Raw genomic sequence first — 15,845 nt, 5'->3', positions numbered from 1 at the left:
CGGCTAGCCACTCCTGATTGTGTTCGGCGCTCGCTTCTCGGCTCTTGCGCCTGCGTCCTCGGCCCCTGCCAGTCGCTGTGGCTGGGATCGGGAAGTGTCAACTGCGAGCCCGGTTCCCCGGCCTTCGCCGCCACCACCCCTGACCCGGGATCCCACAGCCAGGCCCGGGCCCAGCAGCCATGACAAACGGTCAGAGCCGGTGCCCAGCGCGGAGACTGGGAGTGAGGGACTAGGGGAAACGTCCGGGCGGGGCTGGGACTGACGTGGCCGTTCTTCCCGCCCCCTCTTGGCCCAGCCCCCCTTGGCGCCCCTAACTCCTGTCCCTATACTCTTCCTCGGGTTCCTCTGTCCCGTGCCCTCCCAGGACCCCTAGAGTCTCTGGGGCCCACACCCTGAGTCTTCGGTCCCTACCCCGTGCTTTCCCTTCTCTTAGAAGCTTCTTGGGGAGGTCACTATGCTCTAACTCCAGGGCTCTAACCCCAGAGGGCTCTTCCCCCAGCCCTTTGCTCATACTGCCGAATAGTCGGATCGTTGGGAGGACCGAGAAGTTAAAGAAGATTTCAAGCCCCACAGTTTTGGGAGGATGAATGTAGACCCTATAAAGAGTTCTTGTTTGTTAAAAATACCGGAAAGCCTTTTCTTGTTTGATTCTAAAGTCTTGGCTGGGTGATCCCATCTGGAGACTTGTGATGCAAGGGTTGGGTTTAGACACTGCCTGTTCTACATGGTTTGCCGTTGCCACCCTGTTTATCTGACCTAATTTTCTAGGCTGCTTCAAACACTTCATAGGCATGATTTCCAAATTCCAGGGAAGAACAGGAAGCAGGGCCTTTATGGTCTTTAATTTAGTTCACCCTCACAGGAAAGGAGAAGGCCTCTTAGGCAGTATGATTTGAAGGTCACAGGAAAGCATTTCTCTCTCAAAAGTACTCTCTCCTTAGGCCTGGCACTGCGGGCTTAAATTAGACCTCCTTATGAATTTTGGCATTGCCTGCAAAAACTTATGGCAGAAAAGAGTACCACATAAAGGTGTCATTTGTCATAAACAAATGTATGTGACATCTATCTGTGAGGTAGTTTTACTGAAGGTAGAGAGGGAGAGAGAGTGATCCAGAACTGGCAGATACTGGTTATACAAAATATCTTGTTGGTACTTCCTGGGCAGTCAGAGGTCTGAAGATATTAAGCACAGTAAGAGAAGAGACATTGCCAGAGGAAGAAATACTGTGAACCAGGAAATAAGAGAGCAGTCTGACACATAGTATTTGTTGAATAAATAATAGTATACCCCCCTTCTTGTGGTCAGGTATGTTTTTGTTTTTTTGTTTTTTGTTTTTTTTTTGCAAGTAGGCGATTGTGTTTACATGTACAAGAAATAGCTCAGTTTACTTATGTAGGAAATAGAACTAAGAGTTCAAATCTTTCCACTATTTTGAAGCTTCAGAAATTTAGTTTGTAAGGGGAGTATCATGCACAAAGTGTAAGAAAAGTATAGGAAAATTGAGTCATATGGATTCTAACTCTTGCAGTTTCCACTAAACTTTACTTTTTCCTTAACATATTCTTCACTGTCAGATGCAGATCTGACAGACTTGGCTAATATCACATGAGTGATTTGTAATAACATGTTTAATTCTCTCTGCTCAGCCTGTAAAGATTCTTATGCCTCTCTGAACCTGTTGCCAACACTGGCCACTCCTGGGAGGAGGAACTGATATCTTCCCAGGATTTGTAGTTCTTGAAAGGGGAAGGGAGGGGGTAGTGAAATTGGTGTTAAGAGAAATGTCTACAGGCAATTTGGGGGAATAAGGTAACCTTTTAGTCCCAGGGCCTTGGCTCCCTCTTGTCAAGGGTTGGAAATGTTAGTTGATGTTATAATCTTGATTTTATATCATATTGTCTTTGATTTTATACCATGTTCTTTTATATGATCACCTGCTCAGGCTGGATCAGCACCAAGGGTTTTCTTTTCTTCTTTCTGTAACAGTGTACTCTTTGGATGGGATTCTGGTGTTTGGCTTGCTCTTTGTTTGCACCTGTGCTTACTTCAAGAAAGTACCTCGTCTCAAAACCTGGCTGCTATCAGAGAAGAAGGGTGTTTGGGGTGTGTTTTACAAAGGTAAGTTCATATCTGGACAGGGAGAGGCAGTTTCCAATTATGGACAGTGAGGTACCACAACGAGAGGGATGAGAAGGGGCTGGGGTTCTTTTTAGTTCATCTTTTACAGAAAATTCCTGAGGTTGGCCCTGAGAGTTTATAAAACTAAAGTAATCATTTTTTAAAGTTGAAGGAAAAGGTAAATGTTAAAATTTGCTGTTATTTAAAACCATTGCTTATTTTAGTGTCCAGATAATTTTAGTTTTTTCCATGGAATAAAAGTATATAAATTAAACAATTTTAGTGTGGGCTGGAATGTGTTGGAGGAATATTTTGCCATTGAAAAGTTTTTCTGGAAAGAATAAATTGGAGTCCCTTAAATTTTGACTTAGTTAACTCAGATACTTTTTTACTTTTCATTTTTGGTATTTTCATCTGGAATTCTACCTACCTAAATGATTCCAGAACAGAGCAAGGTATAATCCAACAATATATTCACTTAGAATCTAGATCATAAAGGTAGCATTCAAAGACATTTCCAGGTCCTTAAGAAACCTTAATAGGTCTCTACATCTGTGACTAGAGATTTCAAAATATCTCCTTGAAGGTGAGGACGTTTACAAAGGTAGAGTGTGATTTATTTTCTCTTTTTACTTTTGCTTACCAGCTGCTGTGATTGGAACTAGGCTGCATGCTGCTGTGGCAATCGCCTGCGTTGTAATGGCCTTTTACGTCCTGTTTATAAAATGAATTCCAAATCATCGAACTCATCAACTGCCAACCAAGGGGCTGCAGGTGAAGAACCAGGGTCCTGGGCCCAGTGTAGAGAGTTCAGCTAAAATCATCAAACTCCCCAGGATGACACCAGAGCATTGCCCTTGGTATATTTGGGAAAAACTCTTCGTGGTCACGCACATTGTTTCTGCTTCATGAGACTCCAGAAAGCCAACTTCTTTTGTTCTGTATGTAAATCAGTCCTTGAGAGAGTGCTGTAATGTCCAGATAAATCACGCCCTTTGGTGATAAGATTCCATACCTGCTGCTTAAAGACCTGTCACCTATTTTGTTCTTAAGCCCCTCATCAGGGTCTTTTCAAACTGAGACTCATTAGTGAAGGACACTGACTGTGTTCAGACCTCTTGGAAAGAGATAATTTTCAAGACTTGACTTTTTTTCCCCAGTTTGATTTGGATTTGGCAAATTAGTGGGGACAGGGAGTGTCTGAGTAGGAAGCAGAAGTTATGCAATCCCAAGGAATTGTTTGGCTTTGAAAATTTATTTTCATTTACCCATGTGGGAACATAAGAGAAAGACATGGCCCTCATTGCATAAAGAAAACATGAAATAGCTGTGCTGTATGCTGGTAGCTCAGGAGTTTTGCCAAGAGAATCTGAGTTTATATAAAATTTGGAAAATTATAATCTATCTGTGATGAGACTAGAAAGCAGTGACTTAGACAAGGAAAAATTTTCTGTTTACCATTATCCCCAAGTGGAGATTTCACATGATCCATTGGTATATGGAGAACAAATCAATTGTTGCTATTTTCCTCAAGCCTTTTTATATTTTCTAAATTACTTTGTGCTGAATACTATTACTCATACAGTTTTAAATGCCACCACTAGGGGAAAGAAAGTAGTGAAGAAATACTTGTTTAATATATTTGCAGTTAGGGTAGAAGAAATAAATCTGCTATATTAATTGATATATTAGTAAAGCCACATAGTATAAGAACTGTTTATGATATTAGATGGAACTTTCTTCATGTTATCCAAGACACAAACTTTTTCTGTGGTTCAGCCTGGATTGTTGTGGCAATTTTTAGTTGATTATTTGTTTTCCTAGCCAACCCTTAATTTTCTTCATAATACAGTGCTCTTTAGCTGTTCTTTGGAAATTCTGTTTACTCTAAGAACATGAGAAATTCTAATGGATGAGAGAGATTGCTGATATTCATAGGCATGTTTGGACAGGTCATAAAATCCATGAGTAAAATGAGAGTGTTTTCATGTTTTCTAAATTAAAGGAAAACAGGGTTTGCATTGAGACTGATGGACTTTTCCATGGAGTATGGTAACTTCTGAGCAAATCACTTCAGATAACCTAACATTTGAAGGGAAGGCCTCACCATTCCCTCTTACTTCTATATCTGCAAAAGGATCAGCCATTGGTTTTATAAAAACTGGAACTTCTCTATTTAAAAGAGTAGGTCTAAAATTATTGTAAAAAGCAAGCATATACATAGGTCTGCCTATGCCTAAATTAATTGCCCATTTAGGTACAACAAAGGGAATTTATCCCTGAATTATCTGTGGACAAGTTAGCTATGGTTGACCTCTTTGTTGCAGTGAATTAGATCTTTTGTCTACTCATCCAAAAGAATAAAAGCTGCTAGGAAGTTTAGGTTCTGAAATATGCAATTTAGTGCTTTGAGGGTTTTTGGAAGTAGGAAGTCATCAAGTAAACACTACATGTCTAATCATCTCAGAGTTGTGGATTTTATCTCCAGGAATTGGTCCACAGGGTAAATTTCAGTGATTCAGTTTGTTTTCCATTGTCATTTCTGAGGATCTTGCACATGAGAGAAAGGAAATCTGTTGGAACCAGAAAGAAGTGTTACACCTTGTGGGTGTGTTTGGGACCTGTTGGCCAAAGGGAGTGTCAGTCCCTGGAAACCCATATTTAGAATGTTTTGCACTGGTTATTTTGTAGCTTTAATGACTTTTGTTTTTTATTTAATAGGGCTTTTAAAATAGCTTCATATTTTAAACTAGTTCTCCATTTCACAGTTCTAATTGTTCCAGCCAATTTTCACAGCCTTTTGGGTAGGTCGTCTCAACCTAATTGTTGTATTTTGAGGTGTTTCCATACCAAAATGTACCAAAAAGTACATAGGATGAAGGAAACAGATACATAGCTTATTTCATTTTTTGACTTTATGTAAGCAGGTAAGCAGAAACTTGTTTAGCTCATTATTTTGGTTGATTATTACTTTGGTTGATATCTCTTACACATTTTTTACTACAAATTATAGGAAGTTGTTCCTCTGGGGGAGTCTTTTAGGGGTGGAGACATGGGGATAGCAATATTGCCTCAGATTTAAACTGGCATCACCATAAACCCTGTATGTCAGGTTGGAACGAAGTCAGCTCCTTTTTATAGTTAAAATACAGTTTTTTTATTCACCACTGTCTGCACAAATCCTTGAAAATAAAATTTCTTTACCTAAAATCTTTGTTCATTTTATTTGTCACATGCTGAATTTATTGACCCTTGTTGAATACTCCCCTGGATTCTGCTCATAGCATACTTTTTTAGTTTCCATTGGTGAATAATATTATTCCAGTTATCCCCTTGGGTAATTGAATGTTTGATGTGGATAAGAATCTGTGAAGGCCTGGTTTTCTCTCTATAGGGAGCTGGCAGGTATATAATGTTTTGAAGTCTGTTAAATATGGTAGAAAACACCCACAATACAATTTACCTACCATTGCTATTAAAAATACAAGTATCTGCCATTACTACCACAAACTTCTGCATTCAAATGAGGTTATCAGTTAGCCAACCAGGCACCCAGAAAATCCTGAGCCAGTGGGATTCTGGCCCATGAAACAACCCCCCTTCCCAACTACAGACTCTCACATTTGTTTATTCCAAGTGCACAGTGGGTCTGGCACAAGAACAAATTATAATTTCACAAATCATTTTTACTAATATCCAAAATAAGGCAATCTTTTGGTTTACGTCCACATACATAAACCAGGAACTAATTAAAATTGTGCTATTTTTTTTACTCATTTTGGGGTTTGAAAGTCATATATTTTTTAATGGAGATGAAAGTTCAACAGATACTTCCTGGCAATCCAGTTTGACTGCCACGACATCAAGTTCTGGGCAGCCAGAGGCCTCTAATTGAGGACAGAGGGATATGCCTGCCTACCTTTACCACTGCAGATATCCTAACCGTCTAGTTTAAATCTATTCCTCACCTTTGCCTTTGGTAAAATGATGTGTGCCTTCTCCCTTGGGAGAGATGATGCTTTTGTTGGTAATGACCCAAGTTTGTTGCCTCCATGAAAAAGGAGTCATTCATCTATAAATCTTCTGAGATTGAACCTTCTCATATCTACAACCTAGATATTTTTTAAGACGAATAAAAATAAAATCCAGATCAAAGAAAACTTATAGATATGGATATAACTGTGAAGCTACACCGAGATCAAACGACAACTACAATTCAGTATTGTGGAAATTTGTCTCTCCTTTCCCTGAGACCTGGGATCCCTTCCGAACCACGCGAGGGCAGCACCTCGCGCACTCGACGAGGTGAGTTGCAGGAGGCATCTGCCTGTGCTCGGTGGTTCCTCCCAGAATTCGCTGAGGCGGGCGGGTTTAAAAGAGAGAGTGGACTTCCGCTTTTTTCCGGGAGGGAGAGCGGCGTGGGGTGAGGTGGTTGTGTTGTGTTCTGCGGTGCCGCGTGGAAGGTGCATGTAAGCCGAGTGTGCTTGAGAGGGCGCTTGAGTGTGTGTGTGCGTGGGGCGTGCAAGGCGAGTGCGTGTGCCTATTCCTGCGCCCCTCCCTCCCGCCTACACCTTGATCTTATTTGATCTGGTCGTGACCCCAGCCCCGCCGGGTCGACCCGAAATGAAAAGCTTTCCTCCTGCGAAGCCCCTTTTTCGGGGCGCTGTGCAGCGAGGCCCCTTGGGCGGCGGCAAGCCGCGGTCCCCAGGGCCTGGAACCGGTCCGATGGGGCACGGCGCTCAGAAGTGATGAATTGATCAGATAGACGAGGCCGGGCTTGTCCTGGGTCACTGATTATCGAGGCGATTCTGATCTGAGCCCGACCCCTGGACACGGACACCGGATTGGGACCTTCAGTGGTATTCCGGGAGCGCACGTTAACGTTTGGCGGCAATCCCGGGACGCCGAAGCCGTGGGGCGGAGGATGAATGAGCCGTCGCCCCGCCCCCCGTAGCTGGGGCTGGAAGGAGACAGGCCTTGCTCGTTAGGCCGGCTCGTCATGATGCCTCTTTGGTAGCAACACTGGTAGTACCCAGGGCTTAGGCCAGTACAGCTTCTGCCGCGAAGAAATATGTATTCCCCCTAATAAATACATATATACTTGCGTGTATATATACATATACATCTCCCTTATATGCATGTGTTTGTGTATATGTCTCCATAAAAGAACTTGGAGAGCTTTTAAGAATTCACATTCCAGGACCCACCCCATATTTACTGAATCAATCACCAGGAAGGCATGGGAATTGATATTTTTTAAAAGCCTCAATGTTTGGATCACAATACTAAAGTTTTTGTCTTTCAGTATTTCAATCCACAGTAGATATCCAGGGAGTCACCCCTCTACCACCTTCAGCCATTTTAAATAATGTTAACTGAAACTTCATATTTTCACAAAGCAGCAGATACTATCACAATGTGTTGGAGTGTTCCAGCAGAAGATGGGCTGTGAGAATTTTGTGTTCTTTAAAGATGCTGCACCTGAGTACCAGGAAAAAGCTCTTTCAACTGCATGTTATCCTAACTTAGAAATGAGGATTTATTGTATACTATTCTAAAAGGTCTTCCATTTTTTCCCAACCATTTTTATGGCACAGTAGGTTCCTATGAGTGACTTAATTTTAGGAACCACATTTTGATACATAAGTTTTTAGGTACTTCAAACCCAAGGACCATATTGTTGAACCATGTTTATAAGAATTGGGGCTATATATCACAGCACAAATTGACTCAAAGCAAAGGGATCCTGCAAGTTGACAGTAGTACAGTTAGAGAATGAGAACAATGGGAAGGGTTCAGGACTAAGGAAATGGAGCCCTAGTGGAAATGTAGAGCCCAGCAGATGACTAAACCCTGGAGGTCTGAAATCTGTTCAGTGTGACTTCAGCATAAATATTAATACTTATTATTGCTACTAAAATTACAGTTTGCAAGCTCCTTAAAGAGAAAGGGTTATGTTCATTCTTGTTTCCCCAACACTTAACTCAGTACCTGATAAACTTATGTTTCCAATAAACATTGAATGGATGGATCTGTGTGGGTGTGACTCCAGTTTACAAAGTATGAATGCCTGTCTCCTGCCAAAGACTTGCTGTTGTGTCCTAAATCCTTATATTTACAGCAAGATGTCTTTCCAAGTTGCAAATAAGCCCAACAGGACTAGTTTGCAGATATTGGGGAAATTTTCCTCCCACATTTTAAGGATGTCAAGTGGCAACTCGTAGTCCATGATTAACACACTTCAGGCTTCATCTTGCACAAATCTATTTAATGGAGGTGGGTGGCAGGATGTTCCACTATGATTAATTAGTCCAGGGGCCTGTCAACACTAGGTGGAGAAGAAGCCACCATCATTCTTTCGGGAGTAGCCTCCATTGGTAGCTGCAGTGTGAGGGGACACTGTGGAGAGAAGAGAAGGCAGTGAGGGGGGGTCTGCAAATTTCAGATCCTTTGCCTTTTCCAGGAACCTTTAATCACTAATACATTTATGGGTACTAAGGAGAAGGTTCTTAAACAACTGGGGAAGCTAGCATATGGAGGACTGATGGGAAGGAGCTGTAGGTCTTCTACTCCTTGCTGACTTCTGCCCTTGCTGGAAATTTTTGTTCCTTAGATCTAATGCCAATCTAAGATGCTCTAAAAAACTGAGTTCATTTACTAGCTCTATAGTTAGTATGTCTCCTGGCCTGAGATGTATGGACTTAATCACTTTTACAAGATCCTTAGTTGTCCCCGATATTCCCTCAACTCCCAGATTCTTGGGTCCATTTAGACAGACTTAGGCACCACCCACCTGCCCACCCAGTTTTCTAACCCTTACCGATGGCTCCCTGGATGCTGTGGATGGACTCCTTCTTAGGATTAATCCATTGTCTGAAGTTAGCCCGGGATGTGATGGGAGGTGGAGGAGGAGGGGGTAATAGTTCTTTAGGGATCTTGAGGATTCTAGAATACGATGTGGGGAATAGGGGAGAGTGAAATCAATCAGGAGAAAGGTTAGGAGGGATAGGTAGTTGCATGTGACCACAAAAATAAAGCAGCCAAAGGGCCTTTTTTCCTTTGTGGAATTCACTGAAGGTTTTGTTTGTTTATACAAGCAAGCACAATCTTGGGGGATTTCTGTTCATTTTAGACAATAAAGAAAGAGAAATTGCCTTACAGATACAGATGTTAAAATACAAAAATTTGTGTACAGTTGAGTATCATTATTTCCCAGGTAACTTTACCTTATATGACTGACGACAGTGTCCTTAGGGTGGAGAGGCTCTGCCTACCACTTACCCATGAGTATCCTGGGTGGTTTCTTGGTGCAACAGTATCTCATTTTTGTTCTTGAACACCCCAGTGTGGTGGTTGTATAAGGCTGCTAAGCGGAAATCCAGGTCATCCTTCGGTATCTATAGAGGATGTCACATCTCCCCAGGGTTAACTCAGCCACCTCTTCCCCCCTACCTCCTCCACACTCTAGTCAGGTTCTGTTTGGGTCTACTCTTCCTCAGAAGCTTAGTGAAGCCCCTGTTGGAGCTGAGATCCACCAACTCCTTGCACACTGAATTGTTCTACATGATGACTTCTAAACTCTGGTCAATTCAAAATTGTCGTATAGTTAGGTTTTAAAGAGTGGCGAGCTCTCACTGGAGACAAGGGAATCATTCTACTCTCCCTGACTTGGGCTTAATGGATCTTCCCTCATTCCTGGTTACATTCAGCCCTTGTTTTAATTAGAAGAGAGAAATCTGGTGAGAAAATAATTTGCTCAAGATAACTTCCTGGAGCAAAATTCAAGCCTTTGGACTTCTCAGAGCTACATAAATTGGTTTCTAGTTAGGCTCTTGGATTGGGGACAAAAGGAAAAATGGTGAAGCAGTCAGGGACAGACTACCTTTCAAAAAGATACCAATGAGTCCTAAATGGATGTAAAGAGAAAAAGCATTTCAATGCTAGGTACCTGGGGATCAAAAAAATAGGCATCCCGCCTCATGGAGGTGATTGTGAGAGTTGAGTTCAGCTGTCTCCAGGGTTCCTGTTGCTGAGCAAGATGAGTTGGGTTCTTATATGGGAGTTTCTGCAAAAGAGAAATCACATCCAGGACCTGGTCACAGGAGGCCTTCCTAACTCTGTACTTTTAGTGACATCCACCCTCCTTTTCCATCATATCTTATTTGAAGCTTAGAGGGAGATTAGTAAAGAGAAGACCTCCCAGTCCTTTGACCCTCCTGTTTTCAATCTTAATGACAACTGTCAGAAACAGGCTAGGAATACAAGAAAAGTGGTAGGTACAATAAGTGGGTAAGGGGTTGGGAGCAGACAAGAAAGACGATGGACTCCAGTTCAGATATACTGAGTTTGAAGGTGAGACATCCTAATGCAATTAACTAGTAGAAAGTTGGAAATGTGCAGTTTGTTGGAAGAGAGCTCAGAACAAGTAATATAGGTCTGGGGGTCGTCCACATGAAGCGGTAGTTGAAGTCTGAAAAAAGGAGTCTGGCCAGAAGAGAAGAGCTGGTTTGGGAGGGGTGGGAGAGGGGGTAAGGAGTGGATACCAAGAGTGGCAAAGAATCAAGAGTGCAGTGTCTAAGCAGATGTGAAGAGGAATTTCAGTAGGCAGGGGAGGGTCATCAATGAGTGCAGGAAAATCAAAGAAAAAGTCCATTGGGCAATCAGTCCTCTCAATAAAACCCTACAGGCATGAATGTGAAAAGCACATACTTTATTTCTTTATTACATTTAAAACACCATATCATTCACCACTGTATCTCCTGTACCTAGCACAGTGACCTAACAGATGGTAGGTGTTCAAAAATGAAATATTGATGGAGCCAATGACTCAATTCCAGTAAGTACAAATACAACCTAGTAGAACTCATTCAAACTATCTGATGTATTAACCCTCCTTCCCTCCAGTATGGCAAAGTGCTGTGTGATTCAGCTCATTTAAACCTTAATTGAACAAGCGCTCTACTAGTCACTAAGAGAGATGATAAATGAAAGAAAAACCCTACAAATAAATATGATGCAAGAATAGGCTCAGCTAGCCTTTGATGTGGGCCTGGGGCAGCTCTCCTCCCACTCTCCTTGAAGACTAAACCTCATCGTCCATATCAGCTGAAGGATGAGATTGTCTTTCACTGAGAAAGTCAAGACTGTCAGGCATGAATGTCAACTTCTACTCAGTTATGTCCACAACCACTTTCCTTCCATCTAAGAGAAATGAAAGTCCCTTTGTGCTAAAAAAAATAACCTTTTCTCCTTGGACCCAGCCCTCTCTTCTGATCTCAGCTCCTGTCTCACTCCTTTCTCACCACCTAGCTACCTCCCCTACAGAGCCAGACTTCTTCAAGAGTCAACATTTACCATCTCCACTTCCTCCCCATTCCCATCTCCTCTTCTGCCTACTGCAGCCTGGCCTCTGCCACAAGCACCGACTGAAACTGCTTGCTTTTAACCCATGATCTCCGTGGCAAGGTCCAGTGGATCCTTTCCTGACCTGATCGTATTTGACCTCTGCTATATCTGGTGCCACAACTCTGATTCCCTCAAATGCTCTCTCCATCTATGGGTCCAACCACTCTCAGTTTTCCTCCTGCCTCTAGCTGTTACAGCTCAGCTGCCTTCACAAGCTATTCCTTCTCTCTCTGCCTCATACACAGTGGTATTCTCCAGGGTTCCAGTTTCTTCTTTTCTTACTCTCATAATTCTCTCCCATGGCTTCAATTACTAGGTGGATACTGAAGCTCTGGTATACACATATTCAATACAGAACTCTCAATACTACTACTGCTATTCATTTTCACTTAAATGTCTCACAGGTACCACAAAGGCAACATCTACCAAAATTGAACTCAGTATCTTTCTCTCCAAACCTGCTTCCACTGGATGCCCCATTTCAGTGAATGTTACCTACCAAGCCCTCAGAACTCCGGGAATTATCCTGGACTCGTTCTGCCTCTCTGGGCCATATCCAATCAGCCACCAAATTGCATCTTGAGTTCTATCCTTTGCATCTTTCTCATGTCTGCACCTTATCACCAGTCCCTGTGTCATTGCTTTGGAGCCATTATCCTTCCTCCTGGAGATTGTTGCACCTGCTTCCTAGCTGATCCCTCTTGCTCCACTCATGCTATCCAATCCTGCCACCTGAGCTTTCTAAAACATCCATCTGATTGCATCACTTCAGTGCTTAAAATCCTACCATGCTTCCTCAGCATCTCCAAGATGAAATCCTAGTTCACAAGCATGGCATACTCAGCACACCCAGCCAGCCCCAGCTCATCCCCATCTCTCTTCTCCAGTTCTAGCTCTCTCTACTCCTCCACTTCACACCTACACTTCAGTCATTCTAGATATTTGCCATTTCTCTCCTTTCCATGTATGTGCACCTGCTGCTTCCTTTGCCTTGACTGTCTGGTTTCTGTTTCTTTCCTCCTAACTCATATTCCACCTCCTTCCTCACCTGGCCTAGATTAACTTGTATTTGAATGTCAAAACTTACCTTCTCTGGGAAGCTTTCCTTTAAGCTCCCAGTTCTCTCTATGTATAGCTTTGTTACAACATTTGCTACTGTAAGCATTTTTGCTATTGCTGTTGTTGATCAGTCTTTCTACTAGAGTTCCTTAAGAGCAGGAACTATACCTAATTTGTTTATGTATCTTCAGTGCTCAGCAGAGTTGCTGGCATAGAGTGAATAATAAATATTTGTTGAATAAGTAAAAGGAAGCTCTTCAATTTTGTTATTAAGCCATAATTTCCATTTAATTCATCTTATTTTGCACCACTTCAAGAATCCCAAACACTTCAACCAAAAAAAAAAAATCTCCTAAATTCCCAAACCACTAACCAAATTTTCACACACACACACACATGCACACGCACATGCACACATTTGGGACTAACCAGAAGACAGAGATGGTATGAAGACAGATGTTCAAAGCATGACCAGGTGGCTTTCAGAGTATCTTATATCTCTCCAGAGGACGGTTGTCCAAACAGGGCAAAATGGGGCTTGTTGGAAACTGGGCCTGTTTAAGTCCTATTATAACAATCATTCTTTTGGGCTACTAGAACCCTTCAATCCTCTAGACTATATATAACTCTACCTCTCTCTGCTCAAAAGTAACTGTGAAATGTCAGCTAACCCTTATATGAGGAAATGGAGGCAGGCTGAAAACAGACTTCTCTGTTCAGGTAATTGACTCAGTGTCCTCACCAGAATCCTTTAAGTTAGCGTCTCTGCCTGTAACACCGACAGAAAGAAGAATACCTTGGAAGACCGCAGTTTTCCCAAGTAAGAATCATCGTTATCCAACCTAGAAGGCTGGAAGGCGTCCCGGGTGGGAGGCATGGTTAAATGCCGAGCGCGACGCTCTTATAAGGGATGGGAGGCCAGCGCAGCCGCAGCACAACCTTGGTGCGCGAGGATTCCGGGGCCCAATTGTTTGGAACGCCCAGTTTCGGTTGCCAGGCAACTGTCCCTCGCTCTGTGACCGAGATAAGGTCCCTTCAAAAGGGCGCCCTCTGGCGGTTCAAGCGGGAGGCCTCTCTCAAGAGGAAGCTAGGTGAGATCCAGAGGAAAAACGCCGCTGAGCGTGCCAGGGCGCCCTGGATTTGCGTATTGAAAAATGCCGCTCTCTCGTCGTTCAGGACTTCTGTAAAATACTTCAGTTAAGGATGGACTTCCTCAAAGATGACCCAGAAATTTCCTTCTCCCTCGCAAAAGACTTCTTATTTTCAAAGCAATGAGAGAACGGGGTTGTCAAAAGGCGGAAAAGCCTGCGTGTTCGTGCTTGGAAAATTGCCAGTTAAGGCATACACTCCTTGTTTAAACTCGGTTTAACCACACGAGTCTGAGGGCTTCGCATAGAACCTGTTGTAAAAGCACGGACGGGTTTGGCGGGATGGAAGTAAGATCTTGAGAAGCGATTGTTGCAGTAGGTCACATCCACCGAGAGTAGAGACGGTGTGCCACTCTCCTTTCTATCGCTTCACACACAATTGGCGCTTAATAAGTTTTCGCCGCCTGCCACGTTTGCAAAATTAGAACTACAATAAATAGCCCACGATCCGAAAGGGCAGCGGAAAACATGAATTTGGTGACGATGGCTTGGAGCATGTTCCTAACGCGCGCGAGCGCCGTGCCCGCCGGTTGGGCCGGTTGCAGACCGCGGGCGCGTGCACTCCGACGCCGCGCGCCCCAGCGGCGGCGGCTGCCATGGCGACCGGCAGGTGAGCGGCAGAGGCGCGTGTGGTCCCTGCCCCACCCGCGCGGAGGGGAAGAGGAGGTGGTTGCCAAGGCGACGTGGGTAGGAGAAGAGGGAGGAGGAAAGATGGGCGGCCTTGGCGTAGCCGCAGGGAGGTGACTGAAGCGAGCCCAGCCCCCTGCATCCTCCTCCTGTGTACCTCCCTCCCCTTTTTTCCTCCTTCTGCCAGCAGAAGCAGCAGGCGCAGCACCTGAGCCGCTGCTGCCGCTCGCTCAGGACAGCGCTATGGCTGAGCCTGGGCGCAGCGTCCATCCCTCTGCCAGAGGTAGGGGAAGAACTGAGCGGCGCACACCTCGGCTTCTGCGGCTGCTGCTCTGGACTGGGATCGTCTTCCAGATGACCCAGGGAACGGGACCGGAGCTTCACGCCTGCAAAGAGGTACTGTCCGCACCCGCCACCCCCAACACGCCCCCGCTTTGGTCAGAAAAATAATGGATCCACACCTTGGAGACCTAGGTACAGACAGTTTCAAAAGCAACGGAGTTTAGATTTCTTTGGGGGTGACGTGTGGGAGGAGGGAAGAGGAGCAGACTGGCGTCACAAAATAGATCATCCTTATAGCTTGGGCTGCTGAGCTACTGGAGAGAGGTCCCGGCTGGAAGGAGAGGGCAGAACTGGGTCCCTGGGCTCAGGAACAGGGGAGGAAGAAGACATGGATTGTTTTTCAGCTGGGTTGAAATGACCTTAAAAGTGGTTGAAAACACACACAAAAAAACTATGTACAGAAGGGCTAAAATAGAAAGTGGGAAAGGGGAGAAGTGGGATGAGAAAGGAGTTAGGAAGGCCATAGGAAAGTAGTGGTGCTAGGTGGGAAACCTTGTGGTTTTATCATAGCTTCGTAAAAAGGAGTGTGAGGGTGGAAGAGAGACTGTGGGATCCCATCAACTCCCATTTGCAGGCTGCTGAATGCGTTTCTCTTTATCTCTTTGCCGCCCTCCAGTGCGCTCTGTTTAATGTACCTGACAACACATGATCCACCTTTGTTAAGACTTTTGAGTTCTTTAATATTTCATTTTCTGCCAATCTCTCCTCTCCTCTGGATTTCTGGCTGACAGATGTCATAAGTCTTTTTCAAAGTGTTGCTAAAACATTGGTAACATAATTCAGACAATTGGAAATGAATGTCTTCTGATCAAAAAATGCCTTTCAAAAACTTTTTGGAGGGACACAGAAAGGTATATCACGAGTAAAAAAAACTAAGTAGTTTATGTATTATTGAAATAACAAATGTTGATTTGGGTTGTGCTCAGAGTAACTTGAACCATATGGCAGAGGCAGCAAGGTAATATTTGCAAGAACTGCATCCAGGAAGGGAAAATAAAAGTTGTTCTATTATCTCCTATTCTTCCTAATTTGTCAAGAACCTGAAACTAGAAAAGGAATCCCAAATGTCAAACTTGGCATGAGGTTTTGAGAGGTTCAAATATTTGTAATAGGTTGTTAGTGTTAACTGATTAGCAACAACAACG

At 43.6% G+C, this 15,845-nt stretch overlaps 3 protein-coding genes and 1 non-coding gene across 7 annotated transcripts in view; 3 read left to right on the top strand and 1 right to left on the bottom strand.

Annotated features, from left to right (window-relative positions):
- The first annotated feature begins 38 nt into the window (after positions 1–38).
- On the top strand, positions 39–5,329 carry TMEM167B (transmembrane protein 167B). The gene is made up of 3 exons (XM_037815482.1): positions 39–189; positions 1,988–2,119; positions 2,766–5,329. The coding sequence occupies exons 1-3, from the start codon at positions 180–182 to the stop codon at positions 2,846–2,848; spliced, it is 225 nt and encodes a 74-aa protein (XP_037671410.1). The 5' UTR covers positions 39–179; the 3' UTR covers positions 2,849–5,329.
- Positions 5,330–6,516: 1,187 nt separating this feature from the next.
- LOC119528398 lies at positions 6,517–6,936 on the top strand. Its single transcript, XR_005215697.1, has one exon.
- Positions 6,937–8,370: 1,434 nt separating this feature from the next.
- Positions 8,371–13,554, bottom strand: C2H1orf194 (chromosome 2 C1orf194 homolog). Its single transcript, XM_037815481.1, has 5 exons — positions 13,380–13,554; positions 10,068–10,184; positions 9,401–9,516; positions 8,940–9,064; positions 8,371–8,518 (listed from the first exon to the last, which is right to left on the bottom strand). The coding sequence occupies exons 1-5, from the start codon at positions 13,458–13,460 to the stop codon at positions 8,448–8,450; spliced, it is 510 nt and encodes a 169-aa protein (XP_037671409.1). The 5' UTR covers positions 13,461–13,554; the 3' UTR covers positions 8,371–8,447.
- Positions 13,555–14,548: 994 nt separating this feature from the next.
- The window catches only part of ELAPOR1 (endosome-lysosome associated apoptosis and autophagy regulator 1), an 85,490-nt gene continuing 84,193 nt past the window's right edge, over positions 14,549–15,845 (top strand). For all 4 annotated transcript variants that reach the window (XM_037826472.1, XM_037826470.1, XM_037826471.1 and 1 more), the window contains exon 1: positions 14,549–14,754. In XM_037826472.1, the coding sequence (XP_037682400.1) occupies positions 14,602–14,754 (153 nt within the window). In that variant the 5' untranslated portion in view covers positions 14,549–14,601. The remainder of the gene's footprint in view (positions 14,755–15,845) is intronic.

Source organism: Choloepus didactylus, chromosome 2 (genome assembly GCF_015220235.1).
Source record: "Choloepus didactylus isolate mChoDid1 chromosome 2, mChoDid1.pri, whole genome shotgun sequence".
Taxonomy (NCBI): domain Eukaryota; kingdom Metazoa; phylum Chordata; class Mammalia; order Pilosa; family Megalonychidae; genus Choloepus; species Choloepus didactylus.
This window is presented reverse-complemented; position numbering and strand designations above follow the sequence as displayed.

What these genes read in the sequence shown, in the direction of transcription:
- C2H1orf194 (XM_037815481.1), bottom strand. Translation starts at nt 13,460, where the DNA reads ATGCCTCCCACCCGGGACGCCTTCCAGCCTTCTAGGTTGGATAACGAT. An exon ending in GAAAACTGCGGTCTTCCAAG is followed by an intron (nt 10,185 to 13,379) that starts GTATTCTTCTTT and finishes TCTCTTTTGCAG; the next exon opens with AAACTCCCATATAAGAACCC. An exon ending in ACCACCCAGGATACTCATGG is followed by an intron (nt 9,065 to 9,400) that starts GTAAGTGGTAGG and finishes ATCGTATTCTAG; the next exon opens with AATCCTCAAGATCCCTAAAG.
- TMEM167B (XM_037815482.1), top strand. An exon ending in TTGGGGTGTGTTTTACAAAG is followed by an intron (nt 2,120 to 2,765) that starts GTAAGTTCATAT and finishes TTTGCTTACCAG; the next exon opens with CTGCTGTGATTGGAACTAGG.